The following is a 24,477-nucleotide window of genomic DNA, read 5'->3' on the forward strand; positions in this document are numbered from 1 at the left end:
ACATTTGTACCAGCTGACTTTAGCATACATTTTTGTGATTATTCCCCATAGTAAAAATAATTAGTTCATTTCATAGTTCTTGTATCTCAATTTTTTCACTGAATTTTTTATTTTTTATTTTTTATTTTTTTAAGATTTTATTAATTTATTTGACAGACAAAGATCGCAAGTAGGCAGAGAGGCAGGCAGAGAGAGGAGGAAGCAGGCTCCCCGCGGAGCAGAGAGCCTGCCCAAGCTGAAAGCAGAGGCTTTAACCCACTGAGCCATCTGGGCGCCCCTGAGTTCTTTATTTTAATCCTAACAATTTTCTGTTGAAAAATTTTTTTTGATGTAATTGTTTCATTTCACTAGAATAGAGGTGGTGTTTGGCTCACGTGATACGGCAAATAAAAGAAAAACGTGAAGACTATTTAAGGTGTTTTAATAATTTGTATGTTATATAAGTCTTTGTTAGATCAGTGCTTTTATGTAAACTGTCAAAATACTTAGCATCGCTTTTTAAATTTATCATTTGCCAACATACCTACAAAAATTTTAGTGGGTTTCTCATATGTTTTCAGTATGTGAAAGCAAAAATCCCCCAGCAAAAATAACTTCAAGGAATTTACTGCTTCCTAGTAGTAAAGGAATTATGAAATGGCTGCCAAAACTAACCCAAAGGATGGCATCAAAATTAAATATGTAAAAAATTAACATGAATACTACTTCAGCATCTTTGGGAAGCCTGTGGGGTTTAAAAAAATAACAAAAGCACCAAGGATTAAAATCTATTTTAGAAAATACTGATGCTCAGTCTGAATGTATTTTAAGAATTATCATTTCCATGTAATTCCTACTTCTGATGTTGGAAGAAGAAGACCTACAATAACATCAAATTGTTCTTTGTTTTCCATATTCTTTCCTTATATGTTTTTATATTATTAGTAATAGTATTTGCATCTATTGTGGATTAGAATTCTTCATGAACAAAAATATGTGAAGTGTGTGTTTCTCTTTAAAAAAAAAAATGAAACGTGGATTCAGGAGTCCATAAATTGCAAATAGAATGTTACAACCCATAACATTTTTGAATTGCATTTTTGATGAAAACTTTTACTTAGGACTTATAATCAGATAAGTGGCAATTTGGCATTGTAGGTGATACATTAAAAAAGAATAGTTTTTGTTTTCAGCCTTTTTTCTTCTGCTCATTTACTTAGATCATATTGAGTTTTGTTCCAGGAAGGTATTAAGGATTAAGGGTCTATATTAATTTGTGGGTTATATCAACTGTTATTTATTCTCTAGTTCTGTATTTATGTTTTCTCCTCTTCATAATGCAGACTCCATTAATTATTGGAACTGTATAAAATGTTGAAGACAATAATGAATGTTTTCATAAAATAACCTTGAGATAGTAGAGGTTGTCTCTTAAGTTGATCAAATCTTATTCAATATGTATGAAGCTAGAAATTATGTATAGGAAATGAGAGATGAGTTATTTGTACTAAACATAAACTAATGTCCTAACATGAAATTATCTTCAGCTTAATTTGTTAATTTTATTTTCCAAAGATATATGTTCATTTGATTCTGGTTTGCCAAAAATATGTCATCCTTTTCTACTGTTCCTAAAATGAGGAAATAATTACTCATTTCTTTGTTTTCCTAGGAGCGCTATAGTTATGTCTGCCCAGATTTAGTAAAAGAATTTAACAAGTATGACACAGATGGATCAAAGTGGATTAAGCAATATACTGGAATCAATGCTATCTCAAAGAAAGAATTTTCTATTGATGTTGGTTATGAGAGATTCTTGGGACCTGAAATCTTTTTTCATCCAGAGGTAAGTTTTTTGTTTTTTATTTCTTCTTAGATGGAATTGTTTTGAGAAATTCAGGGAAGAGTTAATCTCAGGAATTTTTCCTTTGTATACTAAAATGCTATTGTGAGTTATTTTCAAGAGGAATAGTTTCGTATGTTGAAATAGGCTAAACGAGTTACTATTTTTTGTATATTTAGAAAACTAAAACTTGTCTTTTTAATATTTGTGGCTTATGTGGGATCATGGAAAGAGGGGAGCCCTTAAAATTTATGACCATTTAAATAAAGTATTTTGGAAAAGTTCTAGAACTACCAGTGCCCCTTATAAAATAACCATTAAACCAAGAACCGTTAGTCGACTATCATAACAAAATATTTATTAGCAAAATAGTTTTCTGTCTCTATGAAATGTTAGCAACATGGAGGGTTTTATTAAGTAAATAAAAGGTGTGTTTTTAATATGAAAAATTCTTCCAGTAACTTAATAGAAGAAATTTATTAATAGAATTACATTAAATGCAAAAAGTTATTTTTTAATATTGTTTATTCACTTAGCAAATAGTGAATATAATTTTCATGGTCTTAGTTGAAGTATGGAATATTTAAAGATGAAAAAGTATTTTATGTTGCTCTTACTGAGCTCAGAGAGTAAGGGAGATGAATATCTAAACAGGCATTGTTGTTTCAAAAAATGCATGGATTTGGGGAGGGCATAGGAACAAAGACCATCTAAGTCTGCTTGGGAGAACTAAGGAAGCTTCTTATGAACTGAGACTTCAAGGGTGAATACATATTTGTCAGGCAAGTATGTTAGGGAAGTATCTTTCTGGCAGAAGAGATAGGTTGGGTAGAAGTTTGGGATAGGAGATTGCTAGGTAATAAAATTATAAAGGAAGGGATTGGTAGGAGATGGGCCCCAATGGGTGTTTATGAGGGACTAATATGCTATAGAAAGGAGTTCTGGATTCTGTGCAGAGATCTTTAGTGCAAATGACATAGATTAGAAAGATCACTCTGACAGCACTGGTTTGGATGGATTTGAAACGGGTGTGAATTGTGTTGGAAACAGTTATTAGTTTATTGCAGTTTTCCAGATGAAGGATAAGTAATGTCAGGCCACTAAGATTGAGAAAGAGGTAAGAAAAAGCAATAGAATGAACGTGACTTACTGATTACTTAGATGTGAGGGGAGTAAATATGAAAAATCTGTGATTCCCATATGTGTAACTTGAACAGCTGGATGCGAAGGAGATATGACCAGGGATCAGAGATCATGATGAATTGGCATATAGCTGTAAATTGGGAGCAAAAGGAGTGAGCGAGCACCTGGGATAAGGCATTGTGGTCAGACAAGTATATGGGTGTTTTAAGGCTTTAGACAGCTCGTTTTCTTTGCCGTCTTTAAAATAAAAATTCATAAAAGGACATATGTACATAGTTTTAAAAGTTTTATAAGAACACTGACAGGCTTAAATAAAAATAGCAGCTCCTCATCCTCCACCCCTACTCTCACTCTTTCTGTGTTCCGCAGAGCATTCACTAGCTCTCACTTAGCCCGCACTCTTGGCAATTACCTGCACATCTCCAAATATTTGTCCTCTTATTTCTTGATATAGCAACATAAGTAATTTATCTACCAGCTTCCTTTTAGGTTAGTTGATATTTCCTTAGACCCTCTTCGTTTAGCCTGTCTGTATGTTATGTTATAGTTACTAGCTAAATCAGTAGTTTTACAGTATATAAATATTATTATACCTGTTAATATTTTTTGCTTTCGAGGCAAAATTGTAATGTAAATTTTTTCTCTTAAAATTGAGCTTCTCCTAAATTTTTACCTCATTTCTTCGTGTCATTTTCTCTCTGTTCATTTATTTCATTTATTCATTGAGGTTGTGTAATTAACTGTAATCTGAAAGGATCTTGGGGGTCTATTTCTATATAGAGAAATTTAACAGTGTTTTTAAAACCTTGTTTTACTTTTTTCTTTGTGGTTTCTTATCCTTTGAATTTTGGGGACTTCCAAGGTTCTGCAGGGTGAATGGATTGACTTCTTAGCAGTATGCCCTCTGGAGGCACTTAGGATGTAACATTCCTTTTTTGTCTTCCAAACAGGATTGAAGTATTTTATTCATGTTTACTCACCTTCTCTTTTCATCCTTGGGCATTTATCCTTTCTTGTAATTTTCTTCTGTCATATTAGTAGTGATTTAAGAAGATCAAAAGATAACTATGTATCTGGCAGTCAGGTCACATTTTCTTTTGGGGTCATGTATATGTGAACTGCTGAAGTTGAACGTATTAAAGGTCACACAGGTTAAGGAACATCAGTTGAAGTTGAAATACTGGAGAGACATACTAAACTTCCATGTGGAGGACAGGAATTAGAGAATTGCAGAAGATTAAGAACCAAAGTCCTAGATGAATAGGATCATTATAAGGTAGATAATAGCGTGGGAGGTAAGAGGTATCTTAGATTTTAAGGGAGGAAGCATTTGAGTGGAATACTTACACCCTCAGCAAGGTCCTGACAGTCTTAATCTTTGACATATTAGATACATAAATAAACTGTTGTTTTGGTTGTGTTGTGTTGCTTAGGAAAGGGATAGTTGTCAGGATGTCAGTTTACCTTGCTGCTAGGTTTTATATGTAATATTTTTCCTTTAATTTAATCTTTATCATTTGATAAGCTAAGTTTTCTTTATTAAGTTTTTTAAAACTTTGAGACATCTTTTACTCTCTATAGCATTTTTTTCTTTGTAAATAATTTCTTCTGTAGAAATCCATATTTTTCTCTTCTTCTGAGTTCTTTTTTAAAACCAGTTATGCATATGCACATTGTTTAAAAGTCCTGATTATTGAACTTCTAACAAAAACTAGGAGTGTCCTGCATACTTCTCTGTTTTTTTTCCTAGAGGTAAGCACTTCAGCCTTTTTTAGTTGATTGTTTTGGTGATTGCCTCCATTGCTACACATTGCTTTGGTTGCATTTTTCGGTTTTAGGCATTTTCTGTCAGTTTCCAGATAGGGAGGAAGAGGATTGCCTTTTCTCTCTTTCTTTTTTTGCCATGACAAGTAATACCTTTCCATACCTTTTTGTCCCAGTAATTACATTATGATTTTAGTTAGGTAAAAATGCAGTTCCTACATTTTTGTGAACACAAATTTTAAAAAGATCTTGTCAACACAAATTCTGGTCAAATCTGAGTTACGCAGTTTACCATGAAATATTTTTCTGTCCTATATTTTGTTTTCCATGGGAAATAGTAGCTTGTTTGCTTAGTTTTAAAATAATGGATCCTTAATTCACCTCTGAATTCTACCTACAGTTTTAAAACTGTCTTCTCAGGATATTCAGATGCATAAGGTTTTATAATCAATTTAATTTTCCAGAGCATGTGTTACGTCTCAATCAGAACCTGTTAACTACTGCACCTGGTAAAGAGTTGTCATCTTCCTTCACCATCATTGTGGAGATTCCTTTTGCCTCTCACTTAAATCCCTCTTCCCTCTATCCCATATCTTTATCTTTATTTTGGTGGAAATCATTTCCATTTGGGATTCCTGATAAAAAGGGCACATGAAGGATGAAAATTTGAAAATCTTGCATGTTTGAAAATGTACTCATTTTACCTTTATGCTTGTCTGATCATTGGGTATAGAATTCTAGATTGTAAATCATTTTTCTTTAGCATTTTGAAGCCTCAGCTCAGTTGCTTCCTGTTATAGCTTGAAGTGAAAGTTGTTCTGATTCCTAAACCTTTTATAGGGCCTGCTTTTTTTCTTTCCAGATACTTGTATATTGTCCCTTTGTTCCCCTAATATTCTGATGTACTCTCTTTTTCTCTTCTAGTTGTACTTTTTGTTCCACTCTCTAGGTTATTTCTTCAGTTTTATCTTCTGAACATTTAACTGAATTTATTTCTGGTAACATACCTAATTTTCAAGGGCTCCCCTATGTCTGCTCTTGAATATTCCTTTTTTATGCTGCTCTGTTCTTGTTTCATGTTTGCATATCTTCTGGCTCTCTGAGGATATTAGTCTAGGTTTTTTGAAGTTTTCTTCTTTCTGCCTAGTCTTTTTCTCCAGGTTGCTTTTTCTCTTTGTTTTCTTTGTTTTGATTCTTGTATTTTTCATGCTAGAGGTTTTTGAGTATTTTTCATGCTAGAGGTTTTTGAGAACCACTCATTTAAGAGGGAAACACTAAAAATCTGATTGGAAATCTGAGCTTTGTGGATGGGGCTTGTAGAGTATGTCCTTTTCTTTGGGGGAATCCCCTATGTATGTTTCTTTAGATCATTTCACATAGTCCCAGGAAGATTGCTGCCTGGAGGGTAGAGGTTGGCAGCCAAATGGGAAGAGGGTCGGCCATTGTGTGTCAGCAGTAGGCTGCATACATTCACTTAAAAGCCCCCAGCTTTCATTCTTTTCAGCCATTTATAAGAGTCCCCAGGCTCTAATTTATTCCCTTTAGAGAATAGGTAAGTCACCTTTCTCCTTGGATGAGGAGGCATTTCATAGATTATTTGGTTGGGGTTTGTGATTCAATTGCTTTTCCACAGAGACTTTCAACCAGTGTTCCTTCCTGTCCTTCTACCTCACTTTCAGTGCTGACAGGTACAGCCAGTTCTTGGGGGAGAGGGGTGGTAATAGAAAATAGCCTTATTCTTGGCTTTCCCAACTGATGACTTACTAAGTGTTTTGGAGGGAGTGCATGTCTTGTCCGTCTGCTTTCCAGATTCCAGTTTGCCAGATTTTGTTGCTGTTTCTTCTTGTTCTGTTCTCTCCATACATTTGGGATTATTCCTTTTAAAAAAATTTTCTTTTTTGTTGCTTTTAGTAGGGAGAACAAGTTGAGATATGTGTGCTTAGTTCACCATGTTTTTCCAGAATAGACTTTTTTTTTTTTTTGTATCCTATGAACTGTGTCACTTCCCAAGTAAATTTTAAGATTCTGTCTTTTGTAGTTCTAGATACTTCTGTGCCAGAGTTCCTCTGTCATTTGAAATACTCACTCTGTTTTTTGTTTTGTCTAGATGAAAGTGTAGGTATCTAAACTTGGAACCGAACATAAACTGTATGAAAGAGTAAGGGTATTTATTTTTTGAATAGCTAAATTCATCACAGATGCTTGAAAGAACTGTTTTTAGAAGGAACAGGCTTGGCTTGGCACTCTGAATTTTTTTTTTTTTCTCTGAAGGAAATTTAAGTTTTTTTTGACAAAGCTGTTTGGACTGTTTTGTTTGCTTGGGTGTATTCTCTAAATTTTCCAGAAGAGAGAAAAGATACTCCTTTCATAGCCACTTAGAGTAGTATTAAGACCTGATCAGAGAGCATTTAGAGGCAAGACTAACTCTTTTGCTGAAAATGAAAACAAAAGGCCTAAAGATAGTCTTATTGGAGACCCTAGGTTGAGCATAGTCAAGTTTTAAGTAACCTACAACAATTTATTGTTAATTCTTACTCTTTTCCTTTGTTTATTTACTAAGTATCCATGTTTGCTGCTTTATTGCATATTCTTCTTCTTCTTCTCATCCGGGATTCTGTATAGCATAATGGTCCATGAGCTTTTTGTGAAGATGTATTCAAATCAGACTTCATGTCTTTTTAAATCAAAATATCTGTGGATAGATCCAGAATATGTGAATATTTAAAGAATGTATAAATTCTTTCTTTGTATGTTCTTGATTAAAAATTGCTATGAGACGGGCCCAGCACAGGAATGAATTAGTCTATTCCTGTCTTACTTGCTTATGTTAAAGCAGATCACTGTCTTAAAGGTTAAGGAAAGAATTACGGGAGGGTTAGTCTCTTGAGCACATGTGCTCCTCTGTGAGGGTGTGTGTATGTGTGTGTGTTGTTTAGGTAGATATGAAAGGAATATAGCTAATAAAGATAATGTAGAGAATTTGTAAGTTCTGTATTAATAAGTTGATATTATATTAAGATATCCTGGAACATATTTTCTATCAAATTGGTCTCTGTCCACATTTTGGGGATTAAATCTCATATCAAGGTCTCAGGTTGAGGTATCTTTGTGGGATCATAAAAGCATGTTTTGAGAACTTAGTTTCCTTAGAAATTTCGTAGTCAGAACCTAGAGAGTTTCTACAGATGACAAAATAAAATTTTCAGGATGCCAGTTCTTTTGCTCATTCTAGTTAGTTATGGACTGAGCCATTCCCTGCCAGTAAACTAAGCTTGTTTATACATGGCATACAGAGCCACCTGAGTTGAGTTATATTCTCCTATTTTTCCACAGAATACAGTGTGGACTATTGCTGACAGAACAAATAGTCTATAGGTTGGGTTCTCAAGGTTCAGATTAAGCCACATTTCTCTATATGATTTTGGAGGGTCATAAGCATGCATATAAAAATAAATAATGGGGAAGAAAGGAAGACCTCCTTAATCTTATTTCTCCTTTTATAAGGCCTGTTTGTTGTATATAAAAAAAGTTTTTTTCTGTTGCTAAGCTTTATTTATTTATTTTTAACATATAATGTATTATTTGCTTCAGGGGTACAGGTCTGTGAATCATCAGTCTTAACACAATTAACAGCACTCACCAAAGTGCATACCCTTCCCAATGTCCATAACCCAGCCACCCTATCCCTACCCCCAGCTCCCCAGGAACCCTCAGTTTTGTTTTGTGAGATTAAGATTCTTTTATGGCTTGTCCCCCTCCCTGGTCCCATCTTGTTTCATTTTTTCCCACTCTACCCTCATGACCCCCCACCCTGCCTCTCAAATTCCTCACGTCAGAGAGAGCATATGATAATTGTCTTTCTCTGATTGACTTATTTTGCTTAGCATAATACCTTCTAGTTCCATCCACATCGTTGCAGATGGCAAGATTTCATTTTTGATGGCTGCATAGTATTCCATTGTATGTGTATATACCACATATTCTTTATCCATTCATCTGTTGATGAACATCTAGGTTCTTTCCATAGTTTGGCTATTGTGGACATTGCTGCTATAAACACTGGGGTGCACGTGCTCCTTTGGATCACTACATTTGTATGTTTAGGGTAAATACCCAGTAGTGTGATTGCTGGGTCGTAGGGTAGCTCTTATTTTCAGCTTTTTGAGGAACCTCCATACTGTTTTCCAGAGTGTCTGCACCACCATGCATTCCCACCAACAGTGTAAGTTCCCCTTTCTCTGCATCCTCGCCAACATCTGTCCTATCCTAACTTGTTCATTTCAGCCATTCTGACTGGTGTGAGGTGGTATCTCACTGTGGTTTTGATTTGTATTTCCCTGATGCCGTTGATGTTGAGCACTTTTTCATGTGTCTGTTGGCCATTTGGATGTCCTCTTTGCAGAAATGTCTGTTCATGTCTTCTGTCCATTTCTTGATTGGATTATTTGTTCTTTGGGTGTTGAGTTTGATAAGTTCTTTGTGGAATTTGGGTACTAGCCCTTTATCTGGTAAGGCCTGTTTGTTATATATAAACATTTTTAAAAAATTATTATTTTTAACCACGTTCTATTTCCATAATAATAGAAGTTGTCAAATTGCTTTCTGCCTCACACCTTATCCAGTCTGTTAAAGAATTCTGAAGAGTTTTGTGTAATACATGTACCTTCCATTCCAAACAAATACATATTAATATTTTAATATTTACCATATTGAGATCTTATTTTAAAAAGTAAATACTACAAAAAGAGTATCTTATCTTCCTTAGACCTTTTTCTTTCTGTATTTGGTTTCCATCCTTTCTTTTTCCTCTGGAGGGCAGTTGCTGTTATAAATTTAGTGTATATCCAGTTCATGTGTTTAACTGTGCATATATTCAGAAAAACACATTTTTAAAGGATTTACATATATGGAATCACTGAAGTTTTTTTGAAGTCAGCTTTTTAAAAAATGAGTTTTGCTTTTGAGTGTCAGCTGTTGGTAATAGTTTAACTGTGTTATATCATCATGTGAGTATACAGTTTATTCTCATTATTCACAGTAGATACTCCAAAAAGTTGCTGTGAACACTGAATTAGTGAATACTGAATCATTGCTCATAGCGGGAAACAGGGTTAGGTTCTTGGAGCTTTAGGTTACAACACTTTTGTCAGGTGAACATAGAGCTATTATTTGTGTTTCTGTTTAAAGATGCACTATTTAGTATATGTCATTGATTTATGGCCAACAGCAAAACTGTGACTCATGCCTGAATGAACCTTATCCAAAACTGTATTTTCTCCATGACATATACCATAGCCTTATGCTTAGGAATAGTAGATATCACTTTGGCACTACTATGGTTGGGGAACCTTTTATTTATTTATTTTAGATTTTTTATTTATTTGAGAGAAAGAGAGTAAGTGAGAGCACAAAAGCAGGGTGAAGGAGAAAGCAGACTCCCTGTGGAGCAGGGAGCTCGACTCAGGGCTTAATTCCAGGACCCTCAGATCATGACCTGAGCCAGAGGCAGACCCCAACCAACTGAGCCACCCACGTGCCCCAGAGACCCTTTTAAATAGCAAAAGTACCCACAAAAATGTGGAAACTGTGGCACTAAATAGATCATGAAAAGGACACTTACAGTATGAAAGCTGAAATGAGAAGACTGGGCATTTCCTTTTTTGACCTCAAATACGAATGTGCTGGTCAGCTCAGATTTTCAGAGTGCTGTTCATGTGCATGTGTACGGATTTTTACCAGCTCATGGTATACATGTGCTTTTACATTTTTGCTATTCTGATGATTATGAAATGGTATATATCATCATTACTATAATTTGATTTCTTCTGAAATCTCTGATTTCAGAGTCTTTAATTTTGAGTTAGCGACCAGAATTTATGTTTGTAAAAAGTCCTTTTTTTTTTAAACTCAAAACTTTCTTAATTTTTTATTGTGATATTTAAGTAGGGATCTAATCTCTATCATATATCCACCTTTACTTTTCAGTTTGCTAATCCAGACTTTACTCAACCTATCTCAGAAGTTGTAGATGAAGTAATTCAGAATTGCCCTATCGATGTCAGGCGTCCACTCTATAAGGTCAGTATTTACAGCAAAATTGTTCAAGGTTTTCTTTTAAAAAAACTTCTTTTTCTGTCCATTGTTGAATATTAAATTTAAAAATCCTCTCTTCAAAAGCCTGTGATAGGATTTTAGTACTGTTTCATAGGTCTTAAAATTTTTTGTTTTTCTTTCTAAATAAAAATCATACTTACATATTTTTCTCCAATGATACAGAATATCGTCCTCTCTGGAGGTTCAACCATGTTCAGGGACTTTGGACGTCGCTTGCAAAGAGATTTGAAAAGAACTGTGGACGCCAGGCTGAAATTAAGTGAGGAATTGAGTGGTGGCAGATTGAAGGTTGGTTTCTTCAGATATTGGTGGGAGGGTTGAGGGTGCCTTGATAATTGTAGTGGGGATGGGAAATGTCTGTCAACTTCTGCTTTTGTTTAGGGAAATAAGAGGATTTCTGTCAGGTTTTCTAATAGAAAGTGGTCAATCATATTGAGATCTTATTTTAAGAAATAAAATATTACAAAAAGAGTATCTTACCTTCCTTAGACCTTTTCCTTTCTCTGTTTGGTTTCCATTCTTTCTTTTTCCTCCTGAGGGTAGTTGCTATCATGAGTTTAGGTTACCTGGGTCATGTTTTTAACTGTGCATGTATTCAGAAAAACATATAGTTTTAAAGGATTTACATACATGGAATCGTTCAAGAATATCATGTCCTTGATTGGTCATTTGATTCCTCTAGGATGGTATCAACATTTATGGAAAATATTGTTAGCCTGTGTGAGTGACAATAATTCATACGTATCTCATGGATAACTTACATAGAGAAGCATTCCTTGCATATTTTAGGGATAATACTCCTTAAGGACCCACACAATTTTAAAGAGTACTATAGCAGTACAACAAAGCCTAGTTGATAGAGAACCTGATGTTGTGAGGCTTATCCTGCTTGCACAGACTCATTCTAGCTTCCCCACAGCAGCCTCATAGTGTGAAATCCAGTTGGTGGTTTAGCAGAAATAACTTCTTTTACATGTCCTGGACTTTGGGTTTGCTGTCAAAATCAAAATGAATTTAAGTTCTCAGATGCTTGCTTTCTATATTTATGAGATAGTTTTTCAGTAAATGTTATGTTTCATCCTTGTTCAGTGTAGAATATTGAAGCAAAATATTGACTTAGAGGATACACTGCTAAATAAAAACAAGCTTTATTCAATTTGGAAAATTATCAAGAATTAGGGCTTCATCTGAGACTACTAGTTATTCAAAATTATTTAAAAGTAAAACATAATCTTCTAGGGTTTGCTGCTTGTTTAGAAATTGCATGACAGCTGACTGTTTTCAGTCCCTAAATTTTGATTATCTTAAACTTACGCTTGGAGCACAGTAAAAAAAGTTTGTTTCAAAGTAGTTGTTTAGTTTGTAATGGGCTCATTATAGATAAATGAAATGAAACAAATGCCGCTTATTAGTATAGTATTTTAGTAAAGTAAAAATTTAACATTTTTAGGCTTTTTGTACATTTCAAAATAAGAAATGACTTTTTTTTCCTCCTCAGTGATATTAGCACTGTACTGACATTAATGATAAAGGAGAAATCCAGTTTACTGGAGGACTCTGCCTTCTTTTTTATTTTACTCTATATTTTTATGGATTTTCATCACATTTTAATATATCTGTATCTAAATCTGACTTTATTGCCTTTCAATTTGTAATTTTTAATGACAACTAAATAACTTTTCTTAACCAAAAAAAAAGTGCCATTTTTTATGTCATGTAAATATTTTTAAACTTTTTATTTTGAAATAATTTCATACTTAGAGAAAACGTACAAAACCTAATAGGAATTTCTGTATATCGTTCACCTAGATTTTCCAAATGTTAGCATTTTATATTTGCTTTATTCTGTATCTACAAAGATACCTACATACGCAAATAAACACACATACCTATATGTGCAAATATTTTTTTCTGAACTATTTGAGAATGAATTGGAAGTATAATGTCCCATCACGCCTAAATACTCAAGTGTGTATGCCCTAAAACAGGACATTGCAAATGTCACAAAACTAACCTGATAAAGTAAAAAATCTAGTTATAGACCTGATTCACATTTCACCACTTCTTCCATTACTGTCCTTTATAGCAAAAGGGAGAAAAAATACATACCTTTTTTTGGTCTAGAATCCAATCTTAGGATTGCATGTTTCAATTCATTCGCTATCATGTCCCTTCAATCTGACATACTCAGTCTTCTTTTATATTCATTCATCCTTCCTTCCTTCCTTCATTTCTTTCTTCCATTTATTTATTCATTTTAGAGAGCAAGCGAGAGAGTGTGCGTAAGTGCTCTTGAGTGGAGAGGGCTTGAGGGAGAGGGAGAAGGAGAAAGAATCTGAAGCAGACTCCACACTGACTGAGCCATCCAAAACCCCTTGTCTTTCTTATTTAACCTTAACTTTTTTTTTTTTTTAAGAATACAGGCCATTTATTTTACAGAATGTTTCTCAATTTGGGATTGTCTGGTATTTCCTCATGATTAGTTAGGTTTAGATTATGTACTTTTGGCAGTAATACCACAGAAATGATGTTGTATCCTTTTTTAGTTGGTTGTATCACTAGACACATGGTGTAATTTGTCCCAGATGTTAATTTTGATCAGTTGGTTAAAGTTGTGTCTGCTGGGTTTCTCTATAAAGTTATTATTTTTTCTTTATGTGTAATAATACTACGGGAAGATACTTTCAGACTATGTAGCTATCATGTTTCTTATCAGACTTTGAACCACTGGTTTTAACATCCATTTCTCTTTTCTAAAATAGTTACCACTAGGTGGTAGTTGCCAACTGGTATTTTGCAAATTCTATTATTCCTTCTATGGTTTTTAGTCTCATTTTACTGTAAGGAAGAGTTTTCCCTTCTCATTCATTCATTCATTCATTCAGTAATACCTCTATAAAAACGTGATTTCTCCTATTTTTCTTTAGGCTGTATTACTAATATCATTGCAATAAAATATTAACATATCAATACTATTAATATCTTTAATTTTGATGCTCAAATTTTCTCAGATTTGGCCAGTGGGAACCATTAAAGGTGGCTTTTTGTCCTTTTGATGTGGCCCTAGTATTCTTTAGGCTCTTGCTACTCCTTACACAGAAGAACAATTCAGATTCATCTTGTACTTTCTGTTCTCCAATATTGGAATCAACCTTTTTTTTTTTTTTCCCCCCTTTCTGGAGACACCCTTGTTCCTTTTAGTGGAGAATGCTATTTAGGAAACACATTTTGGGGATTGCCTGGGTGGCTCAGTCCGTTGTGTCTGCCTTCAGCTCAGGTCATGATCTCAGTGACCTGGGATGGAGCCCTGCATTGGGCTGCTTGCTCACCAGGGAGCCTGCTCCTCCCTCTTCCTGCCACTCCTCCTGCTTTTGTGCTCTCTCTTTCTCTTTCTCTCTGACAAATAAATAAATAAAATCTTCAAAAAAAAAAAAAGGAACCAAATACTCATTGTTACTGAGGGTCACTGCCTTAGGCCTTCTTGGGAGTCAGAACTGGGAGGTGTTTGTGCACATGCATATACACACTCACCTGTATCCAGTTTTATATTTATATAAATTAAAAACTTAATTCATAGTGATACTGCTAGCTCCAGAATACCAGAAGTTCATTGTAGCCTTCCACTTTTCTGTATTTGTAATGCTATTCTCTGACAGAAACAGTATGTTTATGTTTTTGCTCAAACTGTAATACATATTATAGTGCTTTCAGAATTATTAATCCATACCACAGTGATAAAAATACTAACTGGAGTTTAATATTTACCTCATTTTTATCTTTTTAAACAAAAAGATAGGAAGAGGGAGGGAGAGTCCTAAGCAGACTCTGCCCTGAGCATGCCGGCCAAGGCGGGGCTAGGTCTCTTGACCCTGAGATCATGACCTTAGCTAAAACCCAAGAGTCAGAGGCTTAACCCACAGTGCTACCCAGTCACCCTCCTTCGTTTTTATCTTAAGACAGAGGGCTTGTCATAATCCTGTGTTCAAAAATTACTCGGGTTAGTCTTTTTCCCCACTTCAGTGTGGCTATTATTACTTTTTAAAAATAAAATTAGCTTAATTTGTTTCTGTTGTATTCTATTTTGCTTTATATGCATCCTGCCTCTTTTGAAGTTTTATTTACTTTTGAGTACACAGTTTTGTGTTACATACATTTACAGTTAAATGATACAGAAATTGTTACTTGAATTTACTATTGAACTGCTCTTGCTATGTCATTTTTAGCCAAAACCTATTGATGTACAAGTCATTACACACCACATGCAGCGATATGCAGTTTGGTTTGGAGGATCCATGCTGGCTTCCACGGTGAGATAAAGCTTCTATTTCAAATTTGATTTTTTTTTCCCAGAGAGAAGAAATTGCCAGTATATATGCAGTGTAGAATAACAAGGGAAATTTCTTTAAATTTATCTGCATGAGAAAGTTTTAAAATTAGAAACGTCTGTATGTACATAGTATTTTAAAATGTAGGTATTTGGATTTTAGTTTTTGCTTGCTTAGACAGTTTTTTAGAGTGAACACTTAAGAGTTTTAAAATTAATCTGTAGGTAAAGTTCTTTTAATCTTGTGATGATACAGATATCAGAAGGTCATTGCTTTTTCTGTGCAAATATTTAAAAACATCAAGATCACTGCATAGGAAGTATGATGTTCAAAAGTTAGTAAAGGGAATTATTCTAAGAGCCATTTCCCCAAAACAAAACATCTTAAAACCTCTTTAAAAGATAATTTAACATCATTTGCCTATTAAATATCAGTGCTTTATCTTGTAGTACAGAGTATTAAATAAGATAAAGAAATTTTATCTGAATTATTGAAAATTACATAAACTTGGATTTTTAAAACCATTGAAAAATAAGAGGTAGTTACTTTCTTCCTTATTTTAGTTATCTTCCATTTGTCCCATATAACCTGATGAGTTTGTAAGTTTGCCCTTTGAAGAAGTTAAGGGAGAGAGAGCCTCTATCTATATCAGACCTTTATTGAGGAAACAATCTAGAATTTTTTGTATATGACTAAGAGGAGTTTATATTTTACTTTACTTTAAAAATTGTATCTATTTTAGAGAGTGAGAGAGAGTGACAGTGCGAGTGGGGAAGCAGAGGGAGAGAGAGAGAGAATCTGAAGCAGACTCCTCATTGCTCAGCATGGAGCCCAATGTAGGCTTGATCCCATGGCCTTGAGATCATTGACCTGAGCCTAAAGAGTCAGACACTTAACCAACTGCACCTCTTAGGTGCCCCTTATTTATATTTTAAATTAATGCTGCTTTTTTAGAATACTGATTTATTGTACAGTGTGGGGAAATCTCATCAGAATAGTTTGAGCTTTTGAGAATCAGTCTTCCAGTCCTCAGAATGTCAGAATCGTGTTGAGGTAGGAGGATGTGTCTTAGGACATGTGTTAAATCCTGCTTTTCATTTCTGATAACTGTTTGTAGCTGATTTTTAAGTCACGGTTTCTAGAATTTTTAAGCTTCATTTAAATACCCAGATGGACTAATAGTAAACATTTTGTTCTATTTTAAAGCATTTTGAGAGTTGGTACACTTTTGACCTTTGTAAAAATACTTGTTTTTATTTTCAGCCTGAGTTCTACCAAGTATGCCACACCAAAAAGGATTATGAAGAAATTGGACCTAGCATTTGTCGTCACAATCCAGTGTTTGGAGTCATGTCGTAAAATTGATTTCATAATTATTGGGGCTAGGGAGGTGGGGAAGAAATAATCTTTCTGATTACCTGTTTTGTCTGGATGGCTGGTTTTGAGGTTTTAAACCTGACTTGAAGTAAGAAGACCAAACATAATTATACAGGAATATTTTAATAAGTGTATCAACATACGAATGTAGAGGAGAGCCAAAATGATTAAGTGTTTTTCTTTAGACTGAATATTTGAATCTTATGTGTAACAAAAAGAAGTGGGTTTTAGTTCTTTCTGTGCCCTGATATTTTGTATATTATTGAATTATCCAAGATTTGATGGGATTTATCGGTATGTAGATAGCTCTATAATGCTTGAGTTGTACACTTCTAAGTGTGCAATGCAAGAGCTTGTTTATATTTCATACTTTTTATACTTTGAGGAAAAAAGTCAAAGAAAAACTAGTATTTGAGGAGAAACAAGTGACCAAGTAAAGGATAAATTAAAAAAAAAAAAAAGCCTCCTGAGACTTGGCATACACACACACTCATGGGATTCCAGTTATTACAAATGGCTTCCACCCCCTTGTACCCCCCAATGGTTTTCTTTGCAAGTGCTTTTGGAACTAAGAAGCTAGTATCTTGGATTAACTGATGCCCGCTAGTGCTTTCTGACTACTCGAATCCTGTTTCTTGCTTTAAAGGAAAAGTAAAGAGAAGACTGTTGGACCAGTACTGCAGTTCTGTAGTGTCATTTCTTATTAAAAGTAAATTTGATTACCAAAATTGGTATATTTAAAGCCTAACACCATTCTAATAAAGGCACAAATTTCTTTTTAATACTTGTTTCAAGCTCTTTAATCTCTTTATAAGTTAACTAATCTATTTTCTTCAAACCTCTGCTATAATTCTTTAAAATCACAACAATTGGTTAGCAAGCTGACTTTTTTATGTGGTCTAAACAAATAATTGTGAACTTTTAATATGTTGAGTGCTTTCATTTTGATAACTGGATCTCCATTTGATATTTTCATTTGTATAACTCATTTGCAGTCTGAAAATTTTTTTAGTGCCAGTCCCTGACATATCATGGAAAGTTAATTTTCTTTGCATTTTAAAATATCTGGATCATGAAGAAAAAGTGATGAAAATAAATTAAAACTGAATTACCTTTTCTAAAGTTTTTTTTTTTTTTTTAGAAGCAGTGTCATTCTATTTTGTGTTTATGTATCTTATAGGATTTCTGTTTCTGTTGGAATAGTGGGATTCATTGAAATCGCTATAATGTGTATGGTAGAAAATATCTTGTGAACTTGAAATTTCACCAGTTATATTTATAGAAGAATAAAAATGGAAGATGTTTTTTAGGCCTTAATGCCAGTGCACACTTGAACTTCATTATCCGTGAAAACTCACAGAGAATTAGTATACGTCTATCTAAAAGTTAAAGAACAAGTAAAGGGTCTTTGTTATTTGTGTTTAATATAAAGATAGAATTGAGGAGTAAACTTTAGATTTTATTTAAAATGAAGCAGGGTACTTAAAATTATATTAATCATTTCTGTGAAACTTTGGGAGTAAAGAATAGAGTGTATGTCCTCTGGTAGTGATAGTGTCAGAATCAAAGATCTTATCCCCTCCCCCCACCACTTAAAAAAAGTAGTTCATGAACATGTAAAGAAAAAAACTATTCAAACAGTACCAAAGAGTAGATAGTGAAAGTAGTTTTCTTTTTCACCCTAGTTTGTCCTATTTTCTCATTTCAGTTAGAAATGTCTTTTGTGTTTTTATAATTCTGTGCATATAGAAAGAAGTATAGCTCCCTTATTTTAGCACGAATTGGAGTTTGCTGCATATACTGTTATTCATTCTGCTTTTCAAATCTTTTTTGATACAGAACTAAATGGATAAGGATTAAAGATTTCATCCTCCTGGTCCAATAAAGTATTATTAGCATTTTCTTAAATATGTCTTTTCCACCTAGTGTTATTGAATAGTGAGTAAGCTCAAAAGACATGTTTACAGAGCTACAGATTACAATCTCATGCATACTTATATAAAGATGTTAACTGATTCATTTAAAAATGAATCAAAAAATTTCCTTTAAACTTACATATATTTTAGGGAAACAAGAAGATTCAAACCTTTCCATATTTCTTGTTGGCCCTTTTGCTCTGCTTTTCTGCTGTAGTATGAGAAAAACAGTGCTCTTCTTTACATCTTCCCTATTACTGTATATCATTTCTCAATTTACAGCACCTATGGTTATATATGTGTAGATTCTGGCCAAGATGAATTCAGATCTGTAACACTGATTTGATGCCAGGCTGCATTAGTGTGGTACATTGGAAAAGAGACCAGTGACTGAAATTTTTATTCTGGTTCTACAAATTGATGCTAGAATTCCTTCAACTTTTATTTTTTGTTGTTATTATTAAAACATGGAAAATACAGTTGTATAATCCTCGACAAATTCTTTGAATTTTCTGGACCTTAATTCACTTTACATAGAAGGTGATATATGGATTAACAGTGCAGTTTTTGTGATTTGTTAGAATTGATTCATTTGTGATAGTAAAGGTGTTTTCTGATGTCTCCATTTTAATAGGCAGAGCTTTGATCAATTGGGAAATATTAATGGACAGAAATAAAGTAGATAATGGTTCTCTAGTTTGCCTACTCTTCAGTAAGCCAATTTTCACAACTTAATCTTTACCCATTAGTAAGTGGCATATACTGCAATTGATCACCTTCCTGTTTGCCTTCTTTTTTGGTAAAAAAGAACAATCCAGTATTGTTAAGGTCCACCAATATAATTTTTTGGTTTGTTTTCAAAGCTACTTGAACAAGTTGAAATAACTGTTCTTGCAGTTATTTGTAGAAATAGCTTCAGAAATAATACGAAGTATAGGGATAATAGGCTATTATATTGTTTATTTATTTTCTACAGAGAAGTCCTAGAGAATATATCTACAATATAGAAACTTTCTTCATTCAGATAACCATAAAGGTGGTACCAGGTAACATTGTTGATGAAATTATTTTTAGTGTCATATGGTATTTGTGCTGTTGTAAAGAGTTATTGTTCCTCTAAATACTGGACTAATTAGTCCATGATAAAGTCCACTGTATTTCTGCTTTTGTTACCAGCTCAGCTTTGACTCCTGTGACCCTCTACTCCCTTACCTTGTTCATATCACCATTCCTGGGTATCTCCGGTAGCCTGGTGCAGTCTCTGAAGCTGTTAGCACAATTCCCGACTGGGGTTAATGTCACTAGATATATTACCTAAAGTACACAGAAACCAGCATACTTAACAAACTCTCAGAGTGAAACCTCTACTTCTCTATGCCCTAGAGCATATTTCAGTGTAATAGCATGTAGCCTATACACTTGGCCATGGGCAGGTTTTTTTTGCTTTTTTTTTTTTTTTTTTTTTTAAAGATACAGTCTATTGTTTTTGACAGAGAGCAGGGGGAGGGGCAGAAGGAGAATCAGCTTCCCTGCTGAGCAGGACTCTGGGATCATGACCTGAGCCGAAGCAGATGCCTAATGGACTGAACCACCCAGGCGCCCTGGCCATGGGCAGATTTGTCAGCAAGAAGTTATGTGAAACTCTCATAGCAAAACCTAAAAATAAGTACTTTGTTTTTGTTATTAGGCCCATATCACATTTAAGCTGACCTTAAGAATTTTTAGATCTGTAGAAAGGTCTGGAGACTTGAGTGAAAAAGGATTTCTGCTATTCTTTGTTGATGAGTCCTCAATATTGTTCATTCCTCTTCCATAGTATTTATTTATCAGAATACTGGCACTTTATTGTAATGTGCTTGGTCTTAATAGAATCTTAACAGAAATAAATTAAAGTCTGTGGTTGTCTGTGGTATTCCCCATGCCATAACCCAGTTTAACTGATGCACTTGGAACTTGGAGCTGAATTAAATGAATTAAATAATACCTATTCAGTTTCAGAATTGTGTTAATCTTGCTCTAATGAATGCCGCAGCAGTAAAAAAAAAAAAAAAGGTACAAAAATACAAATGAGTGATTTAGTAAAAATGGCAACTGAAGGAAAAAACTGCGAAAATTAAAAATTAGAAAAAAATTACTCTTACTTTGATTTAACAAATGATCCTTACTGTTTTTCAGCATTCCATCACTTTTGGTGACTTTTATACATTACATTAAAATTAAGGTGCTGAGTTGAAATGGTTTCACATTTGTTCAAACACTACAACTCATTTATACCACCCATGTACTGCATCAGGGTTTGGGCTCCCAATCCGAAGAGACATTTCTTGACTGCATACTGTGTTTCAGGCACTGTGTCTCATTATGAATAAAACTTTCTGCTCTGAGCTCAGAGGTTAGTGTAGTGATAAATACACAGAGGAGTGAGATTTCAGAGATGTCTTAATAAGCCTGGGATTTTTCTTCATAAAGATGATGGTGGTTGTTTTGAGGGGAAAAAACTACGGTAAAAGTTAAATGTGTGGCTGCAGTTTAAAATTAGTCTTTTATGTGTTCTTAGCATTCTTAAAACAATCAGAAATATTAAATCCAACAATAGTTGAAGAAAGTAATTACACAGTAGAGATCATTCTTAATTCATTTGGTATTTCTAGTGCCTTACATATTACCTGGCACATAGTAATGGTTCAGTAAATGTGTTTGATAAATGAATGGATGAGTGAATATAAATCCATCCTTCATTTTGAAATTAAAACTTTGAATTGTGTATATAATTTTTGGTCCTTTAAAAGATAACCCATATTTATCAAGAAAGTAAAAATTACTATATTTTTCTGTTTCTCTAGATTTTATCTTAAAACAGTGATATTCTGTATAAAACAGTGGAGGATTATTAAGTGATCATAAATTTTCTGAAGTGAGTCTTCAGTAATTCTTCATCTAGTTTATGGTCATTTTTAAATCTTTGTAATATAATGTGCACTGTAAATCTGAGCATTGTACAGTGCTAACTGAAATGCTTTGAAATGTTTGGTACCATTCACTATCAGCAGTAGGAACTCTACTAATTTCTAGCTTTGCTTTTGTTGACCAGTTTTGATTCTCTCTTATCCAGATCCCATTTTGAGATATATTAGAGATGATGACTTAAATAAAAACTTTCTCCATTTTCTTTTCTTTTTTCTTTATTTGAGAGAGCATGAGAATGGGGAGGGGTAAAGGGTGAGGGAGAACAGGTTCCCCACTGAGTAGGGAAGAGATGCGGGCTCAATCCCCAGGATCCTGAAATCATGACCTTAACTGAAGGCATACACTTAACCAACTGAGCCACCCAGGTGCCCCCAAATTTCCTCCCATTTTCAATGAATGAGAATCATTGGTATAGTGGATTGTTCCTCTTTCTTGGAGGTCTTATTAGAAAGTTGATACTGGAATTGAGAGTACATCCTTTCTCTTACTAGGAATACATAGTATCTTTTACAAACAAATTAAAAATGTTCAGAGGGTTGTGCAATAAGAAAATATGAGACTCCTGTTTTGGTGCAATAATGCTTAATTGGGATCTCTTGTACATTTTTGGGATGACCAAAGTACTTTACAGAGCAGACTTTCCCAAGACATTGAACAGTGAGTAAGAATTTGGTAGATGGAAAGTAGGTAGGGAAGATATTTTAATACGGGAGAAGCAGCCTGAATAACAATTAGTGATTATGGTCTGCGTGTGTTGTGACTTTAGTATGCAAGTTGGAAATAGTGGTGGGTTGCAATGGGGATGTCTGCTGTCCTCACATATGGACTGAAAAAAGTGGATGTGGTTAAGATTGAGACCACTCATGCAAACAACTGACATCAGTAATGTGGAATTTTCAGAGTTTGGTCTAGTCCTAATCACATTTTACAGATGAGGGAAGACAACTGATACTGTAAGTGACTTGGCAAAGTCCATATTAGTAGTTAGGGGCAGAATAGGACTTATTCTTTTTATGTTTTATTTATATGGAATAGCATATGGTTTATTAAGTAGTTTTCTCAAAATTAGGCAGTGAGCCATTTAGTTGGGAGAGCTGATCTCATTGTTGTGGTAGATGCTGCTGATGCGAGGGAGCTATCAAATGACCTTAAATGTGTCTACCAAATCATGCATGATATCCACAGCTAGCACACTAAAGTGCTGAGCTAAGAGCAGGAGGCAAAAACTCAGTAAATCTGTTGGAGACTGAACTGAATGTTATGAGGAAATGATCTCTTTAAAAAAAGGAGAAAGAAAAAAAGAGCCCCGTCTTCATACAGAACAACATCTGAAACACTGAACTGTCGTGGTCTAGGCCAAGTAGTGTATTCGACCTCTTGCACATTTTGGTCGTGTCTCTCCAGATTAGCTAGACTAAGGTACCTAGAAGCAGATCTACTGAAAATTAAACTTGCCAGTGACATAACTGGATTTCTATTAATTAGAAAGTACCTGAATTGGTTTTAAAGACTGGGAAAGCATCTTTAGGCTACAGATAAAAGTGAACTTTGTGATAATGTTATGAAATACAATTCTTGGCATGTGGCAAGTGCTCAAATATTTGTTGAAAAAAGTTCTGGATTAAAAAAACACTTGTGAAAATGGTGTTTTTGATCCTCTTACTGTTTTGATAGTAATTAAGAATACTTATATAGGCAGGGTGATAATCTATTTTTAAAATAGGTCACATGTTTGGGGTACCTGGGTGGCTTAGTTGGTTGAGCGTCCAACTCTGATTTCAGCTTGGGTTATGAACTCAGGGTTGAGGGATTGAGCCCTGTGTCAGGCTCCACACTGAGCAGAGGAACCTGCTTGGGGTTCTCTTTCCCTCTCTTAAAATCACATTTGGCACAAATTAAAATTCTGTTTACATATCCATTTATAGCTGTCTTTTAAAAATTCATCCCTTTCAAGATGGTCCATTGAAAAAATGGTTCAATCCTTATATGAATGTATGTTTTAATAAGATCAGTAATCTGCTAATGAACTCATATTTGGATTACATTTGAATTGTATGTCTGTGGATTCACCTGCCTCTAACATTTCTCCCAAAAGAAATTGGGTTATTTGATCTGAACAGCACTAAATTTTTCTTCCTATATTTTCCTTCACCATTATAAAAGTTGCAACTTTATGAACATTATTTTTTAGGGCACTTGCAGCATGAACGGAAATGGTTTTAAGTACCCCCCACACCTCCTCCCAGGAGAGCGAAGTGACTTCTTAAACTCCCAGGTAGAAGAATTTTCATTCAGGCATTAGCATTCTAGTAGTAGTCTTGAAATTTTCACAAAGAAGATAATGATTTTTTTCAGAGACATTTAGCAAGAGAAGAATGGAAAGGCAGATGTGGCTTTTGAGTTTTGAATCTTTCAGTCCATCCACTAGATGTCTCTCTTTCCTCCCCTCATCTGTAAATGAGTATGTTCCAATTAAATTTGCTCCTGTCAAAAGCAAGTTGGATCTGAGTTACGGAAGTAGCACATTTCATGTTCCCGTTTAAATGCTGTTTCATGCCATTTTCAGCAACATACCCATGATTTCAATAAAAACAAAGATGTTCCTTAGGTTGTGATAGTAAGTCAGTGTAATTTATTTATTGAGCAGTATCAGTTTGGAACCTTTAATATGCTCAACACTTTTCAAGGTGTGTGGGGATATAATAGGCAAAACAGACATGTTTTTGCCTCCTAGAACTTTAAAAGAATGTTCAGGCCACAGCAAAATATATTAAAACTGCAATATGACAACCATCATCATTTATATTCTTGTGTTAAGGAAAGCCAGAAAAGGAAAGGGGTTGGGTAACATTTTAAGCCTTTTTTATGCTTTAAGTTTAGTTTTTAGTAGTACTTCCTAGGGGTACCTGGGTAGCTCATTCATTGTCTACCTTTGCTTCAGGTCATGATCCCAGGGTCCTGGGATCGAGCCCTGTGTTGGGCTCCCTGCACAAGACATCTGCTTCTCCCTCTCCCACTCCCCCTGCTTGTGTTCCCTCTCTCCCTGCCT

General features: G+C 34.4%; 1 protein-coding gene and 1 long non-coding RNA gene across 2 annotated transcripts in view; both read left to right on the forward strand.

Annotated features, from left to right (window-relative positions):
* Nucleotides 1-17,327, forward strand: part of ACTR3 (actin related protein 3) — a 53,784-nt gene extending 36,457 nt beyond the window's left edge. The window contains exons 8-12 of the mRNA XM_032856193.1: nucleotides 1,652-1,825; nucleotides 10,715-10,807; nucleotides 11,006-11,131; nucleotides 15,067-15,150; nucleotides 16,432-17,327. Of these exons, the coding sequence (XP_032712084.1) occupies nucleotides 1,652-1,825; nucleotides 10,715-10,807; nucleotides 11,006-11,131; nucleotides 15,067-15,150; nucleotides 16,432-16,527 (573 nt within the window). The 3' untranslated portion in view covers nucleotides 16,528-17,327. The remainder of the gene's footprint in view (nucleotides 1-1,651; nucleotides 1,826-10,714; nucleotides 10,808-11,005; nucleotides 11,132-15,066; nucleotides 15,151-16,431) is intronic.
* A 1,350-nt stretch (nucleotides 17,328-18,677) lies between these two features.
* On the forward strand, nucleotides 18,678-20,442 carry LOC116866915. The gene is made up of 2 exons (XR_004382510.1): nucleotides 18,678-19,507; nucleotides 19,955-20,442. It is a non-coding gene; the product is annotated as an uncharacterized LOC116866915 (long non-coding RNA).
* Nucleotides 20,443-24,477: the final 4,035 nt, after the last annotated feature.

The sequence above is a fragment of the Lontra canadensis genome, unplaced genomic scaffold (genome assembly GCF_010015895.1).
Source record: "Lontra canadensis isolate GAN:19392208 unplaced genomic scaffold, GSC_riverotter_1.0 scaffold11, whole genome shotgun sequence".
Lineage (NCBI taxonomy): Eukaryota > Metazoa > Chordata > Mammalia > Carnivora > Mustelidae > Lontra > Lontra canadensis.